The 26,648-nt window shown below is 43.6% G+C and overlaps 1 protein-coding gene across 1 annotated transcript in view; it reads right to left on the bottom strand.

The window, feature by feature from the left end:
* Window positions 1-26,648, bottom strand: part of CSMD2 (CUB and Sushi multiple domains 2) — a 609,437-nt gene that overhangs the window by 262,330 nt on the left and 320,459 nt on the right. Inside the window, exon 13 of the mRNA XM_077150390.1 lies at window positions 18,826-19,008. Coding sequence (XP_077006505.1) covers window positions 18,826-19,008 — 183 coding nt within the window. The remainder of the gene's footprint in view (window positions 1-18,825; window positions 19,009-26,648) is intronic.

The following is a 26,648-nucleotide window of genomic DNA, read 5'->3' as shown; positions in this document are numbered from 1 at the left end:
GGAACTTGAAACAATTGTCAGATTCATCTGTTGAAATAAACAGGTAAAAATAGCCAACCTCTCCTTGAGATAAATGAGGAATAGCTCATGAAGCGTTGGTTGGTATTCCAAGAACATATGTTTTAAGTCATTTAATTCTCACAGAAGCTCTCTGAGGTGGATGCTTTTACCATCCCCATTTTACAGATGTGGAAGCTGAGTCCAGGTTTTAAGGAAGTTTCCATTGTCACACAGTTTACTAGTGATAAAGCCAGGACAGGAACCCAGTCAGCTGGCTCCAGAGCCCAAGGTCTCAGCCACGCCATCTACTTCCTCCCTGTGGAGGGAGGGCTTGCCCCGCTCAGCGACACAACATGTTGGATATCTGAATGGTGTTCTCTTCAAAAGAAAAATCAATGGAACAAAATATCAAGACCAGAAACAGACACAATATGAAAAGAATTAATAGATGATAAAAGGGGCTTTTCTAAATTACCAGGAAAATAGGTGATTGATCAATAAATGCTGCTAAGACTTATGGCTAACCAGTTGTGGCAGAAATTCAATTCACACCTCACTCCATTTGCCATAAAAGTATTAGAAGAAAATATAAGGAATATTTGCCTAATTTCAGAGGTAGGGAAGGGCTTTCTTAGAATGACACCAAGGTTAGAAATCATAAAACAATGAATATTTTTAAATACAGAAATGGAAAACTTTGGATTTCAGAAATCACCATGAAGCTAAGTTAATAAGTAGGGAATAAACAGAAAGAAAATATTTGCAAGTTATTACAGTTGAATATTTACTGTACTAAATATACAAAGAACTGTAATTCAGTGAAAAGGTAAATACCCAAAGTAGAAATATTGTCAAAGGAAATGAAGAGAAATTAACAAAAGAATAAATAAAGTTGGTCAATAAAGATGGGGGTGTGGAATAAATTCTCTTTTTAGAAAAGAAAAACCTAAACAACAGAGCTATGAAATTGGCAAAGAATAAAAAAGATAGCATGGAATTTTGTGAGAAAGGGGAGAGAAGCCAGCAGGGCAGGTTGGGATAGAAGTAATAAAACAGGAGAGTGGTTTCAGAAGAGTCAAGGTAAGGTCGTTCTGAAATCCTGCTGAGCGTGATGAGAGCTGAAAAGGATGCTATGGGTTTTAGCAACAAGAGGACAACTGGAAACCTTAGTGACAGCAGTTTCTGAGGTGTGTTGGAGACCCAGATGTGGATGGAGTGGTGTGAAGAGTGAGTGGGAGGTGAGGGCTGAGCACAGCAAGGGCAGACAACCTGTTAGAGAAGTGTAGATGTGAAAGAGAGTATTGGAGAACCTGAAAGGAGACATGGGGGGTGAAGCAATGTGTGTATATACATGTGTGTATATATATATACATATATATATATATATTTTTTAATGAGAAATCTCAGAAAAGGTTAAATGTTTCTGGAAAGGATCGGCCATAAGGAGGGAGATTTTAAGGGACAAGAGAAGGAGGACGAACTACCCAAGGCATAAAGTTCTTAAGAAGGTGGGAAATGAGGGAGAATCTATAGCAAAATTTTTCATCTAGTGAGTTGCAACTCACTGGCCATGAAATTGATGTGGTGAGGCATGGGCTCGAGGATAAAAAAAAGAAGAAGAATGGAAAATATCTGAGTGCATCACAGATAGTAAGACTAGGAATGGTTTGTGAAAATCTATGTTGCAATTATGTGTGTGTGTGTGAGTGTGTACCAAGGTGCGATGTAAAAATGCATTTCTTACTGTGAGGTTAAAAGTGTTTGCAGGGCCCTGATCTAAAGCCTAAATGGAGATATGTTAAAAATTTTTTCTTGATATATAAGTGGAAGGGGGATTTTTTTCTTTTTTTTTTTTTTCACATGGGCAGGTACCAGGGTCTCAACCTGGTCTCAGGCACAGCAGGCAAGAACTCTGCCACTGAGCCGCCACTGCCTGCCCAGTATTGGTTTTTGTTGAGAGAAGTATTAATGATCTCTCTATTATAAAAGGTGGGAAGGAGAGGGATGGGCGAGGATGAATCTGCAGGGTCTATAGGCTTTTCATCTTTTAGTACTTGGGAGTTGAGGGTGTTGCCTGTAAGGTGTGAAGTCAGGTCATCTACTGAGAGCAAGGTCAGGAGAGGGGGCTCTTCCTAGGTTTATAGGAGCAGAGAACACTTGGGATGGCTTCCAAGGAGAAGAGGAGAATAGACTGACTTGAGAAGCACAGATGGAGTGCTGGGCAGTGTTGCAGCCTTGATTGAGATCAGTGACCGTGAATATAAAGCAGTGCCAATATGCTTGGTTGGGTGGTTTTCTCCAGCAGTGCTCACCCAAGCAGAAATGGCCCAATCAGATTGTTCTTCCCTCATTGTGTGCAATTCAGTGTGTGCAACTGAGGCACTCTGATGATTAATGTTAAAGCTGAGCAGGAAGCAGAGTATTTGCAAACTCACCCTTGAACTTCTTTAGCCTCTTTGTGTTCAGAAGCTTAGCATGTGTTAATTTTCATCTCAGCTATCTTAACATCATCTTTGGCACTGGAGGTTTGTTGGGCCCAATGAGGCAGTGTGAGTTTCTCAAGGTTACACCTGGTCAAGGGTAAAGTTAATCACCCTGCAGGGCTCATCCTTATAAACATAAAAAATTAAGATGACTTGAGGCTTGGTTTTCTCTGGGGAGAATACGGAGGATGGCTTCTAGAAATTTACACACACTTCAAAATGAGCACCAGGGATAAATGCATAGTCCTGGCCACATATTTCCCTAGCAAATAGTATGTCTCCTAAATTCATATCTGATGTGATCCAATCCAAAAGTCATGAATTCTGCTCAACTTTTTCTTTCTTTTTTTTTCCCTGCTCATTCTCCACCTCTCAGGCAGGTAGGATTTGGGTCCTGGTGCCCCAAGTTAGACTAGCAGAGCTTTCAACAGAGCTGAGCCCTCCTTTATTTTTGAAGCCCCTTCATTCCTGCCTTGCATGACACCCCACTTCAAGTTTTCTATCTCTAGCTCAGAATATCCCTTCACAGTCATTTGAAAGCTTTTCTTTTCTACCTGACTTTCACATTTTGGAACTTTAAAGGATTCTATTTCAGGGCCCTTTTCTCTTATTACATGTTTTCTCTAGAGCACATCTCTCCATGCAAAACTCCTAAATGTATACCTCTAGATTGGACCTTTTTCCTGAGCACAGATATGAATAGCCAATGGTCTTTTAAATTTCTACACTTAAGTTTGAGCATCAATTGAGCAGCTGCTATATGCCAGGGTTGGCAGCAAACAAGACAGTGTGACAGAAGCATGGTGAACAATGAGCAAGGAATATGTGATGTGTTGCAGAAGATGGCAAGGGTTAGTTCATGTATGGTCTTTGAGACAATGAGAAGTTTAAATTTTATCACAGCTTCTTAAACTAGATGTGCCCAAAACAGAACTCCTGGTCTTCTCCAAGCCTGGTTCTCCTAGATTCTAGGACCTAGAATTATTCATTATCAGAGAATAATTCAGCCATGCCATCATCCTGTTTTGGGCTTTCCCTAGGCTTTCTTCTCTCTTCTGCCTTCTCTTGTTATTATACTATTGCTTCCCAAATCAGTATTGGTAGCCTTGACCTTCCTGCTATATTCCAGACTTGATATGAAAGTGTCTGATGTGTCTTTCTACTGGAGATCCCACTGGCACCTCAAATCCATGCCCAAAGTTTAACTGTCTCTCTTTTTTTTTATTAAATAAGAGATGTTATAGGTTCAAACTTGAACTCTTTGTCTATTTTCCTAAGCCTCTTTCATTCCTTATTTCTACGAATGACAACACATAGTCGCCTAAGCAAAATATCTCAACTTCTTCTCTCTCACTTCTATGCCCAATCAGTAAGCAACTTCTGTTGATTTTCTCTTTGCAAATCTTGTACTTGGTCATATCCTTCTCATGCCCCTGTTATGTTGAGGCTCTCCTTCTAGATGACTGGTATAGTCTCCATGGTCTGCCAACTTTAAATCTTACCCTCCTGAATCAATACACCATATTGGATCCAGAGTAAATTTTGTAAATCATAAATTCTCCTGATTATGACATCTTGCTTGGAACTCTTTAAAGATTCCTGATTGCACACAATATAAAGTCTAATCTCCCTAGGTGCACAAAAAGCCCTTAATGACCTAAGGCTCTTTTGTCTCCATTTTTCCACTTCCATCCCGTACTGTATATTCCAGCCATATTAGATTACTTGCAGTCCTACAAATTTACAAAGACTAACCCTGCCTGTGCTTTTTCCTAGGCTAATTTATCTTTCTAAAATGTTTTCTTCTGTCCATCTGGAAAATTCTGTTATGACTCCCTTCTGTTGAAGGGTGTGGGTCCCTCCTACATCCACTTATTCCTCACAGCTGTAATCATGGAATCTATATATCATATTCATCCCACCCCATGCTTAGGCCGTTCTTGACTGACAGCTACAACCCACCAGCCTGAGGGCAGTAGAATGAAATCCTGCTGCTCGTAGGCCCTGGGTCCCCAAGTAGCTCTCAATCTAGAGCCTCTCTTCCCCCTACCATGTTGGCTCTGTCTACATAATGACACCAATACTAGGTACTAATAACAACTATAACAAAAATAATAAACCAACACTTAAGGGATACAACAGTGAACAAGACATATATAGTCCTGTCTTTAGTGAGTTTATTGTCTACTGAAGGAGGCAGGCAATTGACAAACAAAATAGGCTTAGTTTATTGTGGTAGATTGTGTTATTTGTTCCCAATCATTCTTGCCGCTCTTCCCCTTAGGTGGATTCCTCTTTCCTACCCAACTGACTTTGGGCTTGGCTCTGTAAAGTAGTTTTTGCCCATGGAATGTGAATGATATGGCATATGCATGTCCAATCAGAGGCTTTAAATGTACATGAGTGATTTGTCTTTATCCCCTTAAGCTTTAGGCTCCTGCCATGACCCTAGATATGGGTGCCAGAAGGAGATCCTATATGGAGACCAGCTGATCCCTGCAGAGCTGCATCTGACCTACAGACCTCTTGGAATGCTAATAGGAAATATTTGTTGTTACAAGACACTGAGATTTTTGGGGTGTTGATACTATAGCAAAAGTTGACAAATGCATTCCGTGTGAAAGAGATATGAAGAAAATAAAAAGCAAAGATTTGGTCTTTTGGATAAGGTGGTAAGAGGAGGCCTCTCTGGGAAAGTGATGATAAGCTAGTACTTAAAAGAGGCAGCAGGGTAAACTGCAAATGCAAAGGCATTGAGGCAGGACAGAATTGAGAGTCTTTGAGTACCTGAAAGAAGGCTAGTACGTATGTAAGAGTAAGCCAGGGGCAGGGTGGCATGTGACAAGGGGAGAGAGGTAGGCATGAGCCAGTCACTAAAAGCCTCTATGCTTTTTGTTCAGGAACCACCCTCAGCATCCAAATCATTCATTTAGGCCCAACCCTTTTCTTGGCTTAAAGTCAGTTGGGCCATGGTTCAGGTGGCCACATAATATATTGCATATAGTGATTTGAAGCAATGTGCCCCAGAAAGACATATTCTTAAACTTAATCTGTTCCTGTGGGTGTGAATCCATTATAAGCAGAACTTTTTGATGAAGTTCTTTCAGTTTAGGCGTGGCAACCTCAATCAGGATGGGCCTTAATCCTATTACTGGGGTCCTTTAAAGGGAATGAAATTCAGAGAGGTGGAAAGAAAGCCAGAAGGAGCAGCCAGAAGCTGAACATCAGTGGGACCCGGAAGGGAAGAGAGAGACCAAGATAAGGGAGAGAGCAGATGTGCCTTGATGTGTGATAAGCTAAGGACCAAGGATCACCAGCAGCCAGCCCCAGAATGGCACAGACCTTGGGGAGAAAGCGTTGCCTTGATAATGACTTGATTTGGACATTTTTTTCTTACTCAAAAGTGTCAGTTTTGAGTAAGAAATAAATTTCCCATTGTTTAAGCCATACCATGGCATGGTATTTGCTTCACAGCAGCCAAGGAAACGAAAACATTGCCCAAAGTGGGCACTTTTGCAAATGAAAGGTGACATTATTAATAATTACTCTGTCGGTGGAGACTGGGACTGTCTCAGAAATGGGACTCTCTCTACTCATGGTTCTTATATTCCCCTCCCATTAAAAACCATCCTTTATCCTGAGGGAGTAGCTTCTGCTTCAAGGTCCTCATTCACAATCTAACAACTTTCTGGAACTAGAATCCTAAACCAAAGCAAACTGGTAGGGATCTGACAACTTCTAAATTCCTGCCTCCTATGACTGGACCCTGTTCCTTGTAACCCCTCCACAATTGGCTAAGTCTGGGTATTGGTGCAATACTACCTCCTGTCCAATCTCTGAGAATTACTCTACAGCCTTGATAGATTCTTACTACACATCTGGAATAATGTCCACCCAAACATTTAGAACCTCCTCACTGATTTGCTTGGGGGACCTGGCTACAAAAGATTCTATGCTAGGGTCTCATGATGTGCTCAGCTGCTGGCTGAGATGCTTGTGTTACCAGCACACAGGTGATACTTTCTGAAACTTTATGGAACAAAGCATGAAGATCCCTGCTCTGCATTTCTGAGAAGAAGCTGCATCCTGGGACTCAACTTTGAAAACTGACCATACTTTGGAAAATACAACTAGCCAAATCTTACCACCACTCCGAAGCTGAACGAAATGTGAATCCTTCTGAATAATGTCAGTTTGTATGCTATCTTTCACTTACTAGCTTTACACCGTTTTGGGGGGATGGAGGAAAGGGTGGGGAATACCTACTTTACCTCAAAGTCTATTTCTGCACGTACAAAAACTGAGATAATAACTTCTAAGTCACAGCTTTGTTATGAAGAGTCAATGTGATGACACTTGTGAAGGCATTCAGCATAGCACAATGCCTGGTTCATGGAAGGTGGAAATTCAACCTGCATACAATTTGAAATAAGTATATCCAAGTTTTGCTACTCAGGGCTGTTTCTCCACTCAGTCATCCAGTCAGTATATCTCCTGGTTCAACTAGCCTATGGAGGCAGCAAGAGAAAGGTCTCCCACCATTCACCCAGCAAAGCCTACCCCTCAACCACGCATCGCACCAGACCAAAAGGCTTGATTTCTGGTCCTTAGTCCCTCTGTTCTTCAATGAATGAATTGGTAAATCCAAATCCAGAAGACTTTGACGAAACTCCTCATATATAGGACAGAATCACTGATTCACATGGCTGCCTGTGCCCTGCCCCCCGAACCCCTGAGTGATACTTGTAGAGGTCTAATGTTGCCACAGGTGCAGCAGGGGACTGAGTGGGATTAGCTTCAGTTGCTCTTATTGACATGCTCAACCAGACACAAGAGGAGAAATGTCTCTTGACATGATATATTCCAAGAGCCCAAGCCTTTCCATTAGTCCAGAGGGACTATAGAAGGAGTTTCTGGGACTGTAGGTCCAGGCCACTGGTCTTTCAGGCCCTCAGAGTCTGTTCTCTTCACCCAAAACCCCAAATTCTGTCAGAGAGCTGCACCATCTCTTCCAGGGTTTGGGAGAGCACCTTCACTCGGTGAGTCTTGGAACCAGTTGTGGTCCCGGCCACTGTAAACCTCAGACCACATCCACTGAATACTGGGAAAGAACACTTAGTGGCTGCTCACCATGACCACGAGGAGAATGTCTGGATTTCCCTCTAGAGGAATCCGCAGTAACCCAGGGGAGTTTACAGCTACCCTGCAGAGTTACATTCAGGGGGGCATGAGGGAGATTGCTCGATTCCCAGAGCAGGATGAGATTTAACGGTAGCTGAGGGGTGGCAGCCCTACTCCTGAATACATCTCAACTGAGTTCCTCCCAATGTCTGCCTTTGTACACAAAGACTGAAAGAAAGGTCTTTAAACCTAAAGGGGTAATCCAAGACTGTCTTAGAAAGCCAAGCTCAAGAGAAGGTAAGAGGTGCCTTTCCTGAAACAGAGGCTGAGGACACTCATGACACCTTGGGCTGATAGGAAGATGCTTATGTCTGAGGGAGATGACAAACACGCCTAGACATTCAACAAATGGAGGAAGGTACTGGCAGAATTTTAAGTCCCAGACCATAGGCCAGCATCTGTGAAAACAGACCCTGCTTGGTGAAACTTGGTGTCTGCCTGAAGAGCCTTCTGAGTCAGTGTGGAGCACAGAGGAGAAGGCCTGGTTTGGGGAATGGCCCTGGGAGCACACGTGTCATTCATATAACTTTGGAAATTTTACAGAGAAAAAAGAGCCAGTTGGCTCTGACCCAAAAGGTGAAAGCTAAAGTGAGAATGGCAGAGGCATTCCATTGAACCCAGAAGCAGAGTTCACAGCCCAGGATTAGATTGGAGCCAGACCCCCATGCCTGATGAGCATGCCCAGCAGGGAATCCCTCCAAAGAACTCCCCTACAGAGACCCAGACTTGGATAATTCTAAGTGTCAGTGACAGATCCTTCCGGTGGTGCCCGCAGGCTCCAGAATGGTAGAAGAAGAAAGGAAGGTAAGAGGCTCCAAGAGAACTTAGCATAAATAATCAATTACTTGGGTAAATGGGCCTTAACAGGCTTTGTCTGGTCTGGAGCCTATCACCAGACCCTTGGTAAACAGAAAGTCCAACCTGTCCTTCCACCAGGAATCTGACTCTGTGGTCACTACCAAGTGGGTGGGAAGAAGGAGGGAAGAAATTTTTCCTTTCCCCAATGAGGCTGGGATGCCTTGAGACTTGAGAAGAGTAGGAACTTGGTATCTGACTTCTCAAAGCCCTCATCTGCTAGCTCTGGCTGTTCTAAGATCTTCAGGCAGTCAGGACTAAAACAAGCAATATATCAACAACTCCAATTCCAAACTCTTGCGTCCAACCCTCTAGTTTCCAATATGTGATGGATAAACCTTGCACACCTAGGCAAACATGTTTGCCATGTCTATGGGCCTTGACTCCATCCAGCTTCCAAATTCCTAATTCAAGCAAGTGCTCCCTGGAGTGGAGAGTTGAATGCGTGAATCCCATTCCATTTCCCAGGGCCCCTAGCACCTACCTAGTTCTTGACAGGTCTTGCCCTCTGTAATCCCAGTCCCTAGGAAAGATCTTGATATGAATGAGCAGGTATACTGAAGAGACACACAGTTGCCTTCCCAGGCAGACTCTTTGCTGTGCCCTTCAGACACAGACTTGAGAGAATTCAACTCTCCTTGCTCAGATCAATTCCTAAAGCTTAGTGAGTTTGCTCAGCCCCCGTTCTACTCATGCAGCTGTGGTGGACTCTTAGCTGTTGGAATATGACCTTTGGACTGGGTCCTGGACTCAGTTGTGTTCTCAGTTTGGTTCTGGCAATTTCTAAGTTGGATTAGGTTGAAATTTTGGCCATACCATGATCTTCCAAGAAGAATTCAGAGAATTTGCTAGTCTGGAATGAATTTTTCTTCCTCCACATTCTGGCAGTGCTTTGTGAGCACGTCTATTATTGCCATAATTCAGAAACTGCTTTATAGAAGAAGTATGTGTTCATCTTACCCTAATGACTATGACCTCTTGGAAAGCAAGAAGCATGTCAGAATCATCCCTGGCATTCTCCCAATGCCAAGAGCGATGGCTAGTACACAGTGGCCTCTCCCCTCCATGTTTTGCTGCATTCCAATTAAATGAAAGGCAGGAAATCACAACATCAAACTGGGATACCACAGTATTAGACCATATATCCCACTCCTCACTAGACATCAGCATTGAGGTCAACATTTCATGGACCAGAGAAGTCTACCACCATCATAATGACCTAGCCAGCCACACGACAGCAATATATGACCACAACATATCAGCCACATGCATCACGGCCATATGACTCATGGGGCTGGCCTCCTGTCAGGGAACCAAACCTATCAGGAGGGCTGTAGGAGGTCCCAAAATGCCTGACTTAGTGCCCTTTCAGTAGGTTCTCCATGTAGTGGTTCACAAATCTGGTCTAGCAACTAAATCATGTGGAAAGGTTTGAGAATTACTAATCTTGGGCCCCACCCCAGACCTGGTGAATCAGAATATCTGGTGATAAGGCCATGATTCTGTATTTTAAAAGGCCTACGTGATTCTGATGATCAGCTGGATCTGGGTCCACTTTAGATGAGGCAGGGTCGCCAAATACACTAGCTTTGGGTATTCTGTTTTTGCCTGATCTGACCCTGCATGGAAGAACCTTATTCTATGGCCTCAGTTCTAAGCCAAGCTTAGCTAAGCTTAACACTACTTTGGGAAATCCTGTTCCCACAAACCAGTGGGGTGTGGGGTGAGTGTGGCTACACAGGCACTATCTGATGGGCTGGTGAAGGAGCCCAGTACACCCATAAACCCAATGAGTTACTGGGCCCTTCTCTCTTGCCATGCCTGCCCCACCATGTTTGCCCAAGCCCAAGGACTGACGCTTCTGCTCTGGGTCCTTGTTTCTCCTTAGTCTCTGCTGTGAGTAAAGCTTTCTCTGGAACCCTGCAGGGGTAGACACTATTCCCCTGTGTGAGTACCTGATTTAATCCAGAAGCCCTATTTCCCTATAGGGTGCATGCCTATTTAAAAATAAAGGTGACAAGTGATGTATGTAACACATGCTGGCCTGTTAGAACAAGAATTGACTCTACTACATTCTGATAGGACATGCTGGCAGCCTTTCTTGTGAGCCATTCCTCCATCCAGGGTCAGTTTTCCCAGCCTTGGCCTCCCTCAACTCAGGCTCACTCCCTTCCCAGAGATGCTGAAGTCCCTGTGTGCTGCATGACTCTGACTATAGTGTGGATTCCTCAGTGCAGAAACAGATACAAGGTGGCCTCATCTCTGGCCACCAACACACACACTTTACATTCAAGGAAACAATCCCTTTTGGATAACCGAGGGTCTTTCTGCAGAGCAGACCATCATCAGCTGTGCATATCGTAGCCAAGCAAGACTACAAGTCTTCAGTCTCCAAGGTATTCAGGATTGGGTAACAGAAGAGGGGTTCCCTGGAATGGCACATGGCCTGAAATACAAATTTGGACCAAGGCAATCCCTTGGTTCCCTGCTTCTCCTGCCCTGAGGCCACCTGTAGTTCAATGGGACATTTAAGGACGCCTGGAGAAATAAGGAGAACGTTACTTTAAGTAAAGGAAGATCATGCCACCCTTATCACAACTCATGCCCCTGATCACAAGCAATTCCCAGGAATATTATCCTACATACTGAGCTTGACACTCTCAAATGTAGGCTGATTCCTAACATTTGAAAAAGGCAATTTCCAAGGACTTTTGCTACTGTGGTTGTATTTCCCAGACCAAAGGATAGGGTATTTGAAATTGCACGCTTTCTGGAAAATCTGGGAATACATGTTTACAGGAATACTAGATTTCAGCTATGGAGTGGGAGAACATGAACTTGCTTTGCTCGTGCAATGGCCAATGAGGTTGAAATGGAAGGAGAAGTGAAACAAGTACCTGCCTATTTAAAAATAAAGGTAACAAGTAACATATGTGACCTAAATGAAGCTGTTATATTTAGAAAAACGAAAGCAGCCAAACAAAAAGAGAGACATGACATGTTTCTGGATGGGAAGACTGAGTATTATAAAGATGCTTATTTCCCTCGTTAATTTTTATAGTTTAACAGGAGCGCACGTACAAAACCCCAATAGGATATATTTTTTCACTTTGACAAAATGATTCTAAAATTAATTTGAACAACAAACAGATGAGAATAACAATGAATATTTTGAGAGGGAAAATAATTAAGGGAGGACAGAATACTTTCCACGCCTGCCAGATATTAAAGCATATTATAAAACAACAATTAAAATTATTCAATACTGGTGCAAAGATAGAAAAAGAGCAGCAGAACAAAGTGGTGACTCAAAACATAGACTTAACTACATTTGAGGATTCAGTATGTGATAAAACAATGCAATTTCCCTCAAATCAAAAGGGGAGTGAATTGCTTAATAAATTATATTCGAAAACTGCATAATAGTTTGGACAATATTGTACATCCATCTAAACAAACTCCAGATGGATTAACAAATTCCATTTTAAAAAATCAAGTTACTGACAAATAACCCAAAATAGAACAAACTGTTCCTCACATCTGTGGCAGAATAACTTTGTCAGCTTTGAAAAGAAATCATAAAGATTGAGAGATATGTCTATGTAAATGTAGAAAGGTTCATGAGAAAATATAAAACAACTGTACCATGCAGAATAGCAAAACAAAAATAAAAAGGATAAAGAGAGATTGGGGAAATAGGCATATCAAATTCCACAAAGAATTTCTATCCACAATATAAAAAGAGCTCTTTTAAATTGCAAAGGAAAATACCAATACCTAGTGACAACATGTCGGCACAGGCAGTTACTGCACAAGGATTGTAAGTAGCCAAAGTTGCAGATCCCTGCTACACAGGGCTGTACCCAGCCCAGCTGGAGAAAGACAGGACTGAAGTCCCTGCCCAGTGTCCCATGATGGAAATCCTCACAGTTCTTCAGATGCCAGTCTAATACCTCTTGTCCACAACAGGGTCATGTCTCTGGCCAGTGGGTACCCAGCAGTCTCTCTGCAAACCCTACTCTTATGGACTCCACCTCCCTTCTTCCACTTTCATCTACATTGCAGCAGCCAACCCCTTTAGGAACCACTGCAAACCCAAGTGCCACACTGGCAGTGCATACATGTATGTGTGTGTGCGCGAGTGTATCGGTGTATCCACTGAACATCACCCCTTTACCCAGGCCCAAACCCTATGAGTTCTCCTTCAGGATTTCCTATTATCATGAAAGATTTACTCAGTGAGGCAGAATCCAATACTGCCACTTAGATGCCTCCTTTTCCAACAGAACCCCAAATTTATCCTTTCACCTTTTAGAGCCCATTATTTTACCAGATGTAATGTCAAGTCTATGCTCTATGAGAAGAGGGACTGCCAATTTGGAGGTGCTAATAAATAGGCGGAGAATAAAGGAGCGAATTTTGAGAGAGTAGATCCTGAATGATCTGTATCACCAAGGCCTTCTAATTGAAAAACTAAATGTTAAACCACAAGATATCACTGTAATTTACATAATATATCTATCTCCATGTTAGCAAGAGTTCATTGAGGTGAAGGACTGTGTCCAATTCATTCTCTGGATTCACAACACTTATTATAATACCTGGCACTTCGCAGGTGTTGACAAGGGTGGGTTGTAGGGATACAAACAACGTATCTGTGAAGTCAGCAATTTTTTAAAGGTGGCACAAATACTCAGGGACGTCTGGAGACGTTGATAAAGGTTACAAGTGATATATAACACCTATATGAAGAAAACCACAAACTGCTATATTTAGAAAGATGAAAGTAGAACAAAATGAAAGCCGTTCCATGTTCCTGTATGGGAAGGCCGTGTATTATGCAAATCTTATAGTTAATCTTATAGCTTTTCCTATCGGCATTATGAACCGCTACAACATTTCTTGGGAGCAATATAACAGCATGCATCAAAAGTAATAAAAAAGGACAGACCCTGGTCTGATAACCTCACTCCTGGAAATCTATTCTAAGGAAATAATTCAACAGAAGCAAAAAGCCAAATGTGTGAGGATGTGTATTACAAACTCAAATAATATAATTAAACACAAATAGTTTAACTAGTCATGGTCCATTCAGTAGACAGACTGTCCTGTAGATGTTAAGAGTGATAACTATGAAAGACATATAGCAACATGGTAAGATATACAACATAACGGGAACTTTAAAACACAGGATGCAAAGTGGTATGTTCACTTTGATTAAAACCGTATGAAATATTTGTGCACATGGATAAGAAGCAAAATAGAATGGCCAAATTTGAGATCAACTTGGTTTAAGATAGTGAGATTGAGTATTTTATTGATTTTAAGATGTTTTTAATACTAGAACATACCAAAGACCTTTGTTTAAGGTCTTTGAGCATCAATTACTTTCTGAAGTGGAGTCATAGCACATTATATAAGGCATGGCACTAAGGAATGCCCCCCTAAACCTCTGTGGGATCATCCCCTGGGGGTCCTCCAGTTTAGAATTCTGTGTCTGATCAGTAACAGCCATAACCTCTCATGTATCTGACTTTGTACACAGTGGGTGCTCAATAAATGAAAGATGGATGGATAAATGGATGGATAGAAGGAATGAGAAAATACAGTTGGGAAAAGGCTTCAATACCCATATAGTTCCAATAAGATTCAAGAAGCTCTTCTCCATGAATATGTTCGACTCCTGTCAACAGCTGGCTTCTGGTGCTACTCTGGCCTAGCATTTTGTCCTAAGACTTTCTTGCACTTATTGCTGGAGATGAACCCTCAGATTCTAGAAGTCTGTAATGATGTAGAGAGTGCAGGACTTTGGGGTAGGAACCTGGGTTCCAATTGCTGCCCTGCTAATGAAGAGTGCAAATCCCAGTCCATCATTTAACAGTTGTATAACCTTTGAGCTAGTTATCTAATTTCCTTGAACTATGATTTCATCTGCGAAACGAGAATAAATACTCCATGGATTATTAGAAAGATTCACATTTTTATGACAATATTTAATAGATGTTTGGTTCCTTCACTATCTCACACTTTCTCACTGTTATGATTCTATCTACTTTAATCACAGCCCCACTTAAAATACAAATTCCACAGATTTCTTCATATTTAGAATTTGACAAGATTACGTTATCCTAGACCACTGGTTCGCAACCTGGGGTGATTTTGCCCCCAGGGGCATTTGGCAAAAATATTTGGAGACATTTTTGTTTGTCACAACTGGGGGCTGGAGGAGGCTACTACTGGCATCTCGTGGGTAGAGACCAGAGATGCTGCTTAGCATCTTACAATGCACAAGACAATTCTGCACAGCAAAGAATGATCTGGTCCAAAAGGTCAATAGGGTTAAGGTTGAGGAACTCTGCAATAAAGTCAGAGTCTATGGGAGAGACCAGCTTCCTGATGACCTTAGGACCCAACTCACTTCTTTTGCCCAGGAACACACACATGTGTACATGTGCAGGGTGAGGTGGGGCAGGAACAGACTATTTCTCATGGAATCCCTGTATGGAACTCCCTCTTTTATCTCCCAATTCATTAAGGGCCAGCTCAAGTCCTGTATCCTCTGTCATATCTTTTGACCACCCAAGGACTCACTTCTCCCTTTATTGATCTCTCAACATTCAGCTGCCAACACGGAATTTACGCTATATACAACCCAGTGGGCTTTGCCTTCACACTTCACACATTTATGCACTAGGAACTGAGCAATTAGGATTCACACCTTCTCTTTGCTGGTTTACAAAATGGCGAAAGAAAGAGTGCATTTGTGCAATCTAAGCATATCTCTGGTGAAAGTTGTTTCGAAATGTCTTTTGAAAGTGGCTGCTAATGGACTGATAATTGGTTTCCTGGCTTCCTTATGAAGTGTGAAGCTTTCTGTTAGTCTGTCAACAAAACATCAAGTATTATGCAAACCACCACCAGAGTTATCTGTATCTTCCTTTCCATTGTATCACTTGCTGTGACAGAATAACTGGACAGAGTTGCACGGGGAACGGGAAAGGCTCTCTTTTGTAAGGAAGGGAGTAAAATGGGCAGAGCTTCTGGAAAGGTGAAGAACACATGCCACCTGGACAAAGCTCTCTCACTGGGACAATCAGGCTGAGCAAATTTCATGAGCAGAGATTGAATAGCTATGAATTCAATGCACGGTGCCCAGCACATGGTAGACACTCAAACAATATTGTTGAATGGATGGAAAGTGGTACTATTTCCAACCGATTTTGAGCAGTGGCTCCTGGAGATGTGAATTAACCAAGGAGGACAAGACAGTAAGAGGCAAGAAGCTGGCTCCATCTTGTCTTTACATGCTTTTTGCTGTGAAAAACACATCTTAAAAACCTAGGTGAAAAAAGACCATCTATTAAGTATCTACTACTGTGAGGGCAGCTCAAAAGCCAGTATAATGATTCTGAAGTGTCTGCTTGCTACAGAAAATGTTTTGGAACATGAAGGAAAACTGTATTTGCATAGTCTCGGCAGGGTGGTTCTCCAGTAAGGAGTTGTTTTGAAGAAAATAATTTGAGAGAAGAAGAATATATCACTTTACACTGCTTTGGACAAATGTTCAAAGAGATGTGAATCATCCAAATAATCTCCCTCAGTCTCTTCTAAGTGCTAAGAAGAAGAGAACATTATTGTTTGCTAAATATTGTATTGATATTTATTGTGAATAATGTGTGGTAAAATTTAGTACTGTTATGCTGAGCTTTTTGCTCAAGGCACTTTTGTATGTACATTTATGACCACTTTATAAAACACAGAGACCAATGTTACTATGTTGCATTTTTATCCACATGTACAGATGTTATATCTTTTCTACTGATCACACAGCATGATAGATTTGCTTTAGAGTCAGGAGCAGAATATCAAAGTTTAATGATAACCCTAAATCCAAGTATGATCTCCCCCGAAGGATCCACTTTAGGAAGTGGTTTCTAAGCATTCATTGTAGAAAATGCAGGGAATATTCATGTCATATTTACCTTTTACTGTAAATATGATCATAGAAGCCTAGAGTTTTTGGAGCGAGAGTGGGGTGCTACCCTACTGGATAGATCAGTAAACAGAAAACACAGCTGAGCTAGAATTAAAAATCAGGTCTCCTGAGTCTGAATCCAAAGTTATTTCAGTGCAGCAGGCACTTCATACCACTGTCTCTTCCTTTGCACCACCAATTGGGCTGGAGCTCCCTGAGGGCAAAGCCCAAGACTTATGGTGGCATCCACTTAGGGGACCCCTAGTCTTCACGAAGTGCAAATGCGACTTGGCTATGCTGTGCAAAGGCATGGGGCCAGTTGGCACTCTTTAGCCTCCCCCACTGAAGCTAGTATCCCTGAGACTCTAACTGTGCTCTGTTACAATCAAATGTCCAGGCAGACCTGAGCGATGGGAGCATCTTCATGATGTCAATCCCTTCATCCCATAATTGTCATAATTGAGAACCATAATTCACGGTTCTCATCAATAAGCCTCGGGCTCCTCTTCCCTGTTTTAACCCATACACATTCGCTGGGGCAACTCTGTTCCCTTTCCTTCTCTGCTGTTTGCAATCAGTGGCCAGCTCACTGGAGGTTGCCATGCTCACCCCTGGAAACAAAACGGCTGCTGAGTAGCAGCACTCCAAGGTCTTCTGGACTTAGTGAAGATTTCTCCTTAGAGCCATGGGTCAAATAAATTCTTGGAGACTCTAGGAATAGCATGCCATCCTATACCCCTCCAGTCCAAGGCCTTTCCCCAGCATTCTCCTCTCTGCATCTCTTGGCTTGTAGGGTAAGGGGTCTGATCCTGGCCCTGAGTAGCTGGCCAGCTCTGCTTCCCACCTCATTCCTACCAATGTCCTGCTCCACGGACCTGGCTCTATTCTACTTCTCCCTCCCTTGTTTTGTCTGGATGGATTTCAGAGAGTAAGCCCCATGGTACTTAGACTCCCACAGTCTGTGCCTCTACCTTTGCAGACTCTGCCTGCAGTTTGCTCCCTGCAGAGCTTGACTCCATTTACCCACCTCTGGCTGTGCTTGTCTGCAGGACTGTCAGCCTCTTTCCTCCCACTCACCCTGACTGCCTCCTGTTAATGGTCCCTGCTCTTCCAGGTCCCCTTGGTTCCTGGTGTGCTGTGAAGCTGACCCTGTAGGCCACTGTATTCTAACCCCACCAGGAAGCAGAGACGATAGATTTCATGCAATTTTATTCTTTTCAATACAGACGATTTGTTAAATGTGTCTAAGAGCGATTTGATCTTTAGACCTCTGCAAGAATTTTTACATAAATAAACTCATGAGCCATCAAGAATGCTTTGTTAGATCAAAAAAAAAGTGATTTTGTTTGTGCTTGAAAAGGATAATAATTGTGGAATGACATGACTCACCAGCTCATATACCAACTCTCAGTCATCATTGTTGCTCCCTTCCAGTCTCCCAGCCAACTCCCTCCCTCTAGCCCCAGGGGGCCAGTATGCAGAACCCAGAGGTCCTGAGAAGCCCAGTGAGGTGGGTGAAGAACTAGAGGGCTGTCAGCCCTTCCCTGAGAGAAACAGATTGAGAGATGGAGGAGGTGGAGTGGAGAGGGTTGGGAGAAGAAATGATAGCTTAGAGAAGCCAGAGCCTTTGATTTCCCAACAGAGACCATGTCTGATCTTCCCTTTGCTACACAGAACACCTTCACACTTGACAATTCTACTGTGACCCAAGATATAAGATGTCATTTGTATTGCAAAGTTTGGTCATATTATCCAAGAGGAAGGAAACAGGTCTTCCTTATTTTCTCCTTATAATAAAGTACTCAAACCAAACCTCTTCCACGAAAGATGAACAATTCAAAGACAGCTTGATTCCCCATCCCTCCTTAAATCCAATCCACAAGGAGGTGATTTTAGGGAACTTACATTCTGTCAAGACCAGGGTTTTCCACAGTGCCCAGATGCTGGTACAGAGTCTACAATATCATAAGTCTGTCAGTCTCTTCTACCCCAGTGTAACAATATGGCTTCCCCAGCAGCAAAAAAGTTGTAGAGGAAATCTCTGGGTCTGGGTCAGGCAGACCTTGCTCTCAAGGATCACCAGAGAGAGTAAGATGGTGTCAAAGAGGGTCCCTATTCGTCAGAACCAATCACTTGGTGTTGTGGTCTCTGTTAATGCCAGAAATGAGAAGCCCAGCAGCAGTGCCCCAAGGAATAGAAGAAACCAACCAAAGTGAAGCTGTTGTCATGACCCTACAAGGGTCTCAAGCTTGGGGCCCCTGGACTAGCTGGGAAATGGGATCCCTGCCTCTCAGTGGAACTCCCAAAGTGGCCTCTTCCCCGCTCACTTACACACACAGCCTGGCTTCTTAGCCGACCACTGGTTATTCTTTTGGCACGTAATTGCCTTCTGCCCCACCAGCTCAAAGGCAGGTTGGCAGTCAAACTTGAGCGTATCACCATGGCGAAACCGGGAGCCTTCCCTTCGGCCATAGGCAGGTATGCCTGGGTCCCCGCAACTGCCCTGCTCGATCTCTGGAAGACAGGAAGACAAAAAAAAAAAAGACAAAGACAAAAGGTGACTTTATACCACTCTTGGAGCTGGAGGTTCAAGGAATTTAGAGGCAAGATGACAGCAAGACTTCTTGGCAAGGAGTTCCCAAACTCTCACACCTCCCTCTCTGTTCTTCCTCTCCCTCTACCCAATTCCAGCTGTACAACCTCTGTCATAAGTCAGGGTTCCAAGTGACACAGGTAGGACGTTAAGTGTTCCTATAAGATTAGATTCAGGAGAAATCCTGCAAGGCCTTATTTAAACACAGCATTCTAGGGTGGATGGGCCTGCCAGGTATGTAATAGCTGCTCCTCTGTGTACACATAAAGTACTCTAGATGCTTGGATATGTTCATTCTAGGAAGGTGGATCTATATTCTTTGTGGGTTACCTGTCAAAATGTGGGAGTCCCAAACTTTGACAACCTCCTTACTGAACTTGACTCTGTATCCAGATTACTAAAGTCTCTTTATAGATCTTCAATGTGGTCCATGCTTAAGCAGCAAAGGCAAGTGAAGGATGAGAAGGCGAGTTGATTCTTTGCTGCTTGTCTATCCCCCAAACCAGAGATGAAGTAAGAATTGGATTTCCTGCTCTTTGATATGAAAGTATTTTCATGAGAATACTTTATAATTCAGTTTGAGAGGGCAGCAGGTGAAAGGAAACAAATGACTCATTAAGCATCCTTTTAAAGTTCCATTTGATTCAGCAGTTGTGAGTTAAAACATGGAGTGGGTTTTATAAGACAGTTCTGGGAGCCTGGACTAAGCTGCCAGAAACAGACTGGCTGCCACATGGGAAAGTCTGTCTGGATCCAGAGGCTTCCGGAAAGGAGGCTGTGCTGGTCACATCCTTGGCGTTTTCTCCAGAGTCTTGGGATCAGGTGCTTACCTCTGTCTCTAACCAGTCAGTTGACAACTGACCCTGCGCTTACTGGTAGGAGATGAAGGGAGGAGGAAAGGGAAAGAGAGGGAGACGAGGGGGAGGAGGAGATGAGCTCTGTTTCAAGGAGGAAGGTATTCTGCTGAAAAGATAAGAAGCAATGATGGAGGTGAGAGGAGAATCGTGTGAAAATCTGGTGATTTGGAAGAGAGGGGCTGGAGTCCTCCCAGGATACTCAGGTTAATAGAAATCCTGCCTTTTCAGTAGACACCATTATGGGATGTCAGGAGCCATGGCCCTCGGAGTTGTTGTATGTGACCCTAAAGGGGATGATTCTCCAAATGCTTTCTTGTCGCAACCTCTAGGCTTGGGTGGGCCCATCAGGGTTTCCTGTGGAGCCCTGGGCACTGCCTTACATGCACTCATGCTTGACTTGTCACCTTGTTACGTCAAAAACCAGGGCTTCCAGCTCTCTACTGAGAACTGGCAGGACAAGGCATTCTATGGCTGGGATTGTGTTGTATGTGTGTGATCTAAGTCAGGCATCTAGGGTCCTTGAGTGTGGGAGAGGAGTAGGTCTGTCTCTCCAAGCATGCTTTCTCTGGGATATAAGACACTGGCAAAGATTTGCTGCAGGGAAGCCAGGTACTTAGCGGCCTGGTTAAAGTTACCCAGCATTTGGAGACAAAGCTGGATCCTGATACCAGGGGGCAGGACCCAGATGATAGATTTGCTAGTGAGGTCCCACCATGCTGAAGATATTACTGTGGGGTACATCCACCTATGCTCCTACTTGGAGTTGCTTGTCTGAAGCCGTCATGAGCTCAAGAGAACAAATGACCCTGAGGAAGAGGGAGGCATCTGCCTATGACCACCCAATTTCTCCTGCCATCATTGATGCAACTGATGAACATATGATGAGCACCTACTGTGTGCCAGTCCCTGTGCTAGACAGGAAGAGTAGATGATTTTTGAAGGAGGTGTTTCTTGGTAGCTAAGGACCAGAGGGAAATTAGGTGGTATTTCATGAGAGGTACAATCTTTTTTTGCATAGGCAGGCACCAGGAATCAAACCCAGGTCTCCGGCATGGCAAGTGAGAACTCTGCCTATTGAGCCACTGTGGCCTGCCTGACAGGTACAATCTTGAGGGAAGATTTATAAAAATGTTTTTAAGATGACAGAAACTTGGGAAGAGCAAAAGGAGAGAGAGTGAATGGTTGTCTAAAGATAGGGAAGAGAAAAGCTAATGATGTAGTGAGACTTCAGGGATGGTAGGAGGCATGGGGGCCAGAAAACTCTGGAGTATTCACTTTAGAGACTAGGGGGGAACCCTTCCTTCCTCATAACAGGAGTGAAGAGAAAAGGGGTAAGTGAAAGAAAAGAAAGAGGAAAGTGAAGAGGATGGCAGGAAGTTAGGGAGAGCCTAGGGTGATCACAGGCTCCATCTGAGTGGAAGAGCACCTCATGGTCTTTACCAAATGAAGGTAAGGGACCAGTAGTAGGGGAAAAGATTTGATGATGACAGAATGTCTTAAATAGTCACCTTGGAGAACAGTCACGGGCTAGGTGGATTGCTATGCAGCTCCAGGGGCACCCGGAGTATGAGGATGACTCATTTATAAGAATTCTACTGAGCAGGGCTGTGTGACTTGCCCCAGCAGCCCTCAGTAACATGGTTCATGAAGACGTGGCAGCAGGATTGGTTAAGGGGTAGAGTTGGGCTTGGAGGAGAAATGGAAGGACAATGGGGCAAAGATTGGAGGATATTATTAAAAGAATATATGACAGTTAGCTAAAGAAGGAAGGAAGTGAAAACTGCAGGAGGCAATCAGGGAAATAGAGAGGTCAAGGAAAGGATGATGAGGGGACAGCAGTGAGAGAGCTGAAGGAACACAGGGCTCCATAATAGGACATGTGAAGTTAAGCTTTCAGAGCTGCTGAATAACAAGGCCAGCTGCAACCACAGTGGAATGGACTGAAAGGAAGTGAGGTCAAGGAATTTAGAGGCAAGATTGGAATAGAGAGGAAGAGACTCAAGACATTGATGAGGAAGAATAGAAAATAATAGAACTGGAGAGAGCACAAGCTCCAAGGGGAAGGGGCTTACATAGGTGGAAGGCATAGGAGTAAGACACGACCCACCTCTCCAATGCAAAACTCACAGGATGTAGGGAAATTAGCTGCCAGCATTGAGGAGGGCTGTTGGGTAAAAGTGATCTCAAGAGGAAGTCAGATTTAAGGGAGCAACTGACAAAAGAGTTCAAGGCCTAGGGGAATTTGTTGGTTGTACAGCTGGAATTGGGTAGAGGGAGAGGAAGACCAGAGAGGGAGGTGTGAGAGTTTGGGAACTCCTTGCCAAGAAGGCAGAGGGGGCTGGGAGGGCCTTCCGTCTCTTGGACACCCCTTGACCTGACCTGGGCCTTCCCTCTGAGCTCAGCATAACCCCTTACGGGGTATGCAATGATCCAGGCCTCTCACCTTCCTGTAGAGGGTTCCCTGAGCTCCTCTGCCCTTCTCAAAGGTGCCTGACTTTGGGGCTCTGTGTCCAGTGCTAACCAAGTCTAATGTCAGGGCCCAGGGGTCCAAAGAGATAAACCTACTTTTGACTTGGAGAAAATCATGTATACAATTTCCTGTTATCTGGCTTAATGTAATTCCATTTTATGAGGGTTTTCTCCCTCCCTCTCTCTTTACCAAAAGCGAGCTGGGAAACATAAGGTGAGTATTTCAGAATGTCCTCATGACTGGGCTCTGCCACGAGTATTTGCCCTCCCCTTCCTAGGCTGTTTTATTCCTATCATCTGTGATCAACCTCACTGTCTTATTCCGAGGTTTTCCAATTTCTAATACCAAATTGGAATCTGCTTTTATGACAACATCTTTACAGAAGGAACTGCATCATGTCTCTCTAATAAATTCACTGATTATTTGATGCGCTCCAAGGAGGTAAGCAACACTTTCAGGAAGACCAAGTCCAAGCTTGGGCTACAATGTGCTGCCCAGCCAAAGGGGTAGGACTTCATTTGTTTGTTCATTTATTCTTTATTCCTTCAGCCTGTGCTTTAGTTCCTTGTCCATTGCCCCTCTTTTCCTCCCCCATTTCCCTATAAGGCTCACTCCTCATACCACAGACTTTAATTTAAAATGCCACTTCCTCAAAGATACTTTTCCTGGTCTTAAAACATACCCCTTTTTCTTTTCTCTCCTGACACCTTGTTCTTTTCCTTCATACCCCTGGCTGCCCTTTGTAACCATCCATCTATCCATTCAAGAAATCTTCTGATTACTATTCTAGACATTAGAGGGATAGCAGTGGGGAGAAGGGCACAAATCTCTGCCCTCATGGAGCCTACCACCCGGTTGGACATCAGGAGCAAAGTGATCCAGGAATTGCCTTCCCCACCCCAACCATATACCCTCTCCTCCCTGGTTGCTAGGTCTGTCTCCTTGTTCCTCAACTTGCCACCCACTAGAATGTAAGCCCTCTGAAGGCAAGGGTTAAGTATATATTGCCGACCACTGTACACCTGGAACTGAGCACAGTGTCTGGAACTTAAAGAGCTCTCTTTAAGTCAGGTCAGGCCACCAATAAATATTAAATGAACGATAATTTAGTATTTATTGCACAGAAACTGCCAAATGTCATACTAAACACTAAAGATAAAGAGCTGACTGACCCATGGCCCCTAAACTTGGAGAATTCACAATCAGGTGGGTACAGAAATAATTCCAATGTCAATGATGAGGACAATGGACATCATGACCCCACGACCCGTGGAAGAACAGAGAAGCTCCCGACTCTGGCTGGGGGAGTTGGATAAGCTTCACAGAGGTTGTCCAAGCCAGAATCCTGAGAATCAGCTTGGATTCCCTCCCCACCCACAACTTTCACTCACCACCTCCTTTTGGTCCCTCCTTCTGAGCATCTCTGCACCCTCTCCTCTCCATCCCTTCTTTATTGCCTTAGCTTGGCACCTCGGACTCTCATACCTAGATGATTGAAATAGCTTCTTGCGTGGTTCCCCTGCCTCTTCCCTTTATTCTATCCTCTACAAAGCAGTCTGAGATTGCTTGAAAATAAAAATCCAATCAGTACTGTCTTCTGCTCATTGATTCCTTAATAGCTTCCCATAACCAATAGATTAAAACCTTAATTCTTTGGCACGGCAGGACCCTTGTCCACTTCCCCTTGCCCTCATCCCAGTCTCATCTTGGTATGACCTCCCTTGAGTTTTGGGTGCTAAAAAACTGGGCAACCTGCAGGGAGGTGGAACAATGCCATGGGGATGAGCAAGGGCTCTGATGTTGGAAATTCTTGGCTCTAATTCCTGGCTCTGAAACTAAGACCTTGGGCACATTACTTATTCTCTGAGCCTTAGCTTTCTCATCTAGAAAATGGAAATGGTAATAATAACACCTGTCCTAAAGTGTTGTATTGAGGATTAAGGGTGTTTCTGCAAATAAATTAATGATTGCAGTGTCCAGCACATGGCAGGTGACCAATAACTAGTAGGTGTTTCCTCCTGGTTATTATGGTAGTAGCTGTGGCAGAGTGCTGCCAGCTGTTGCACGGCTCTGAATTGACATCTGCGCTCTCTCTTTCTGAAATGAACATTCCAGGCTTATATGTCCAATAGACTCTATCCTCTTCTGTGTCAGCCCAAGTGCTTCCCTATCTGTGATTCTGCTCGAATCCCGTGGGCAGTCTCAGGTACTCCTTATCTCTCACATCCACCCCACCCTCTTTGGACTTTTCTCTGTGAGTAATGGTGCTGCGTTGTGAGTGTGTGTTTCTTCTTATTAAATAGTAAGGTTATTAAGGACCAAGACAGTCTTTTCTCAAATGTTTATACTCCTAGCTTCTAGTAGAGTATAAGGCACATAGTAGGCATTCGATAAATGTTTGAGAAATGATAAAGGGAGGATAGAGAGTAGAATGGAAGGAAAGAGGCAGGAAAGGAGAAATAGAGGAAGACAATGTTATGTCTAAACAATGGTTAAATTTTTAATATGGCAGTAAGTGACAGAAAAAAGGTAGATGAGGCCAGAAAGATGGCCTCACGGAGACCACGAAGGGCCTGGCTTAATAAGTTATAAGTTGTTTAAGCTCTTTCCCATAGGTTGTCAGCTTCTCAAAGCCCAGAGTCCCACCCCTTCTTCTCTCTGTATCTCCAACACCAAACACAGTACCTTATGCATACTGGACACTCCAGACCTATTGTTCAATCAGCTCAAAATCCTGATGAATGGTCAGGAAAGCTCTGTTGTGTTAGGACCACACCCAGGGCATGCCTGGATCTTGTGGATTTCCTTAGACCCATGCCCCACTCAACTTTCCTAATGCTGATGATGGGAAGGACACAGGAGGCAAAAGATAATGCATCTATAAGTATACTGCTGGGTATGTGTGCATCTCTCTGCACATGTTTTTCATGAATAGGATGGGGTATGGATGGAGGTGGGAAATGGGTGATGTTCCTCTTGCCCCATCATCTTCCTCCACAACACTGTCAAGGTACGTCACAGATTGAATGGTGTTGGGAAACAGGTAAAAACATGGACAGAGTGGAACATTTGAGTTGCTTCCAAGCTGTTCACACTAACCAAGAACTGGAGCTTGACATTTGCAAAAGCCCATGAATTTAGAGAGCACATCTCATTGACAAATTACTTACTGCCAAATTTTAATGTGGCAGCATCCTATACTGCTTGCCAACCCCTACTCCCAGGGGCCAGAGCAGACTTGGATCCCATGGGGCTCTTCTGAGAAGAGGCTTTAAGGGTAACATGGGAACTTAATGAGTGTCTTCACAGCATGCCTGGTGTTATTCCCATCTAGAGTTGGAAAGTTCAGGCATCCTAGGTCACCATAAGGGGACCAAATAAGAAGAATGAGAAGTCTTCTAAAAACAGCAGAATGAGGTTAAATTTGGCTATGTACTTGATATTCCAACAGGAGGAAAGGCAGGATCCAAAAGGGAGTGGAATTGATGATGCTGGGCTGCAGTCCCTGGCCTTGGCCCAACTCAACACCATCTCTTACAAGAAGTTCACAGCTCACCAGAGTCCCCACCATCAGAGTGAAGTCCTAGGGAAGGGGACGTGGTCACTCCCTTCAGAAGACACGTCCTGACCATCTTCTCCTTACTTTCTCTCAAACTTTATTCTGTGGAGGTTTCAGCCTCATCTTCATCCACTTATCACTTTTCTAGGCCAACTTATTCTCTCTCTCGGGGATGTCTGATAAACTCCTTTTCATCCATTAATCAAGTCTCAGTTTCAAGTTCTAGCCCCTCTAGGAAGCATTCCCTGATGCTCTCAAGCAAGATAAGCTGTCCCTCCTTTATGTTTCCTCATCTTCTAGCACATTCTACTATAGTGAAAACAGACTATAAGTTAAACAGAGGTGGAGAGTGTCTTATTGCCAGTGTAGATTCAATGTCCTCAATACTGCCTGTAACACATAAAGGGGCTTAGAAAATGCTTGTGGAGTAAAGCGATGACCTCATTTCTAACATGACTCCTCTGGACTGTTGGGCATCCTTACAGCATAATCTCTACTGCCCTGGTCCTCAGTCTCCGGGGTCGGGTTCCAGCTCCTCCCTCCTCTGGGCCAGTCTCCCTGTTTTGGGATTAGGCTGGCAGATTCCAGGCTCACAGTCAGGAAGCAAGGAGACTCCCAGATTGATGCTCAAACTTGTTAGCAAGTTGTATGTAATTTTATAATGTTTCTGGTAAG

The sequence above is a fragment of the Tamandua tetradactyla genome, chromosome 2 (genome assembly GCF_023851605.1).
Source record: "Tamandua tetradactyla isolate mTamTet1 chromosome 2, mTamTet1.pri, whole genome shotgun sequence".
NCBI classification, from domain to species: Eukaryota; Metazoa; Chordata; class Mammalia; order Pilosa; family Myrmecophagidae; genus Tamandua; species Tamandua tetradactyla.
Note: the sequence above shows the minus strand (reverse complement) of the source record. Positions and strands in the feature narration are given on the sequence as shown.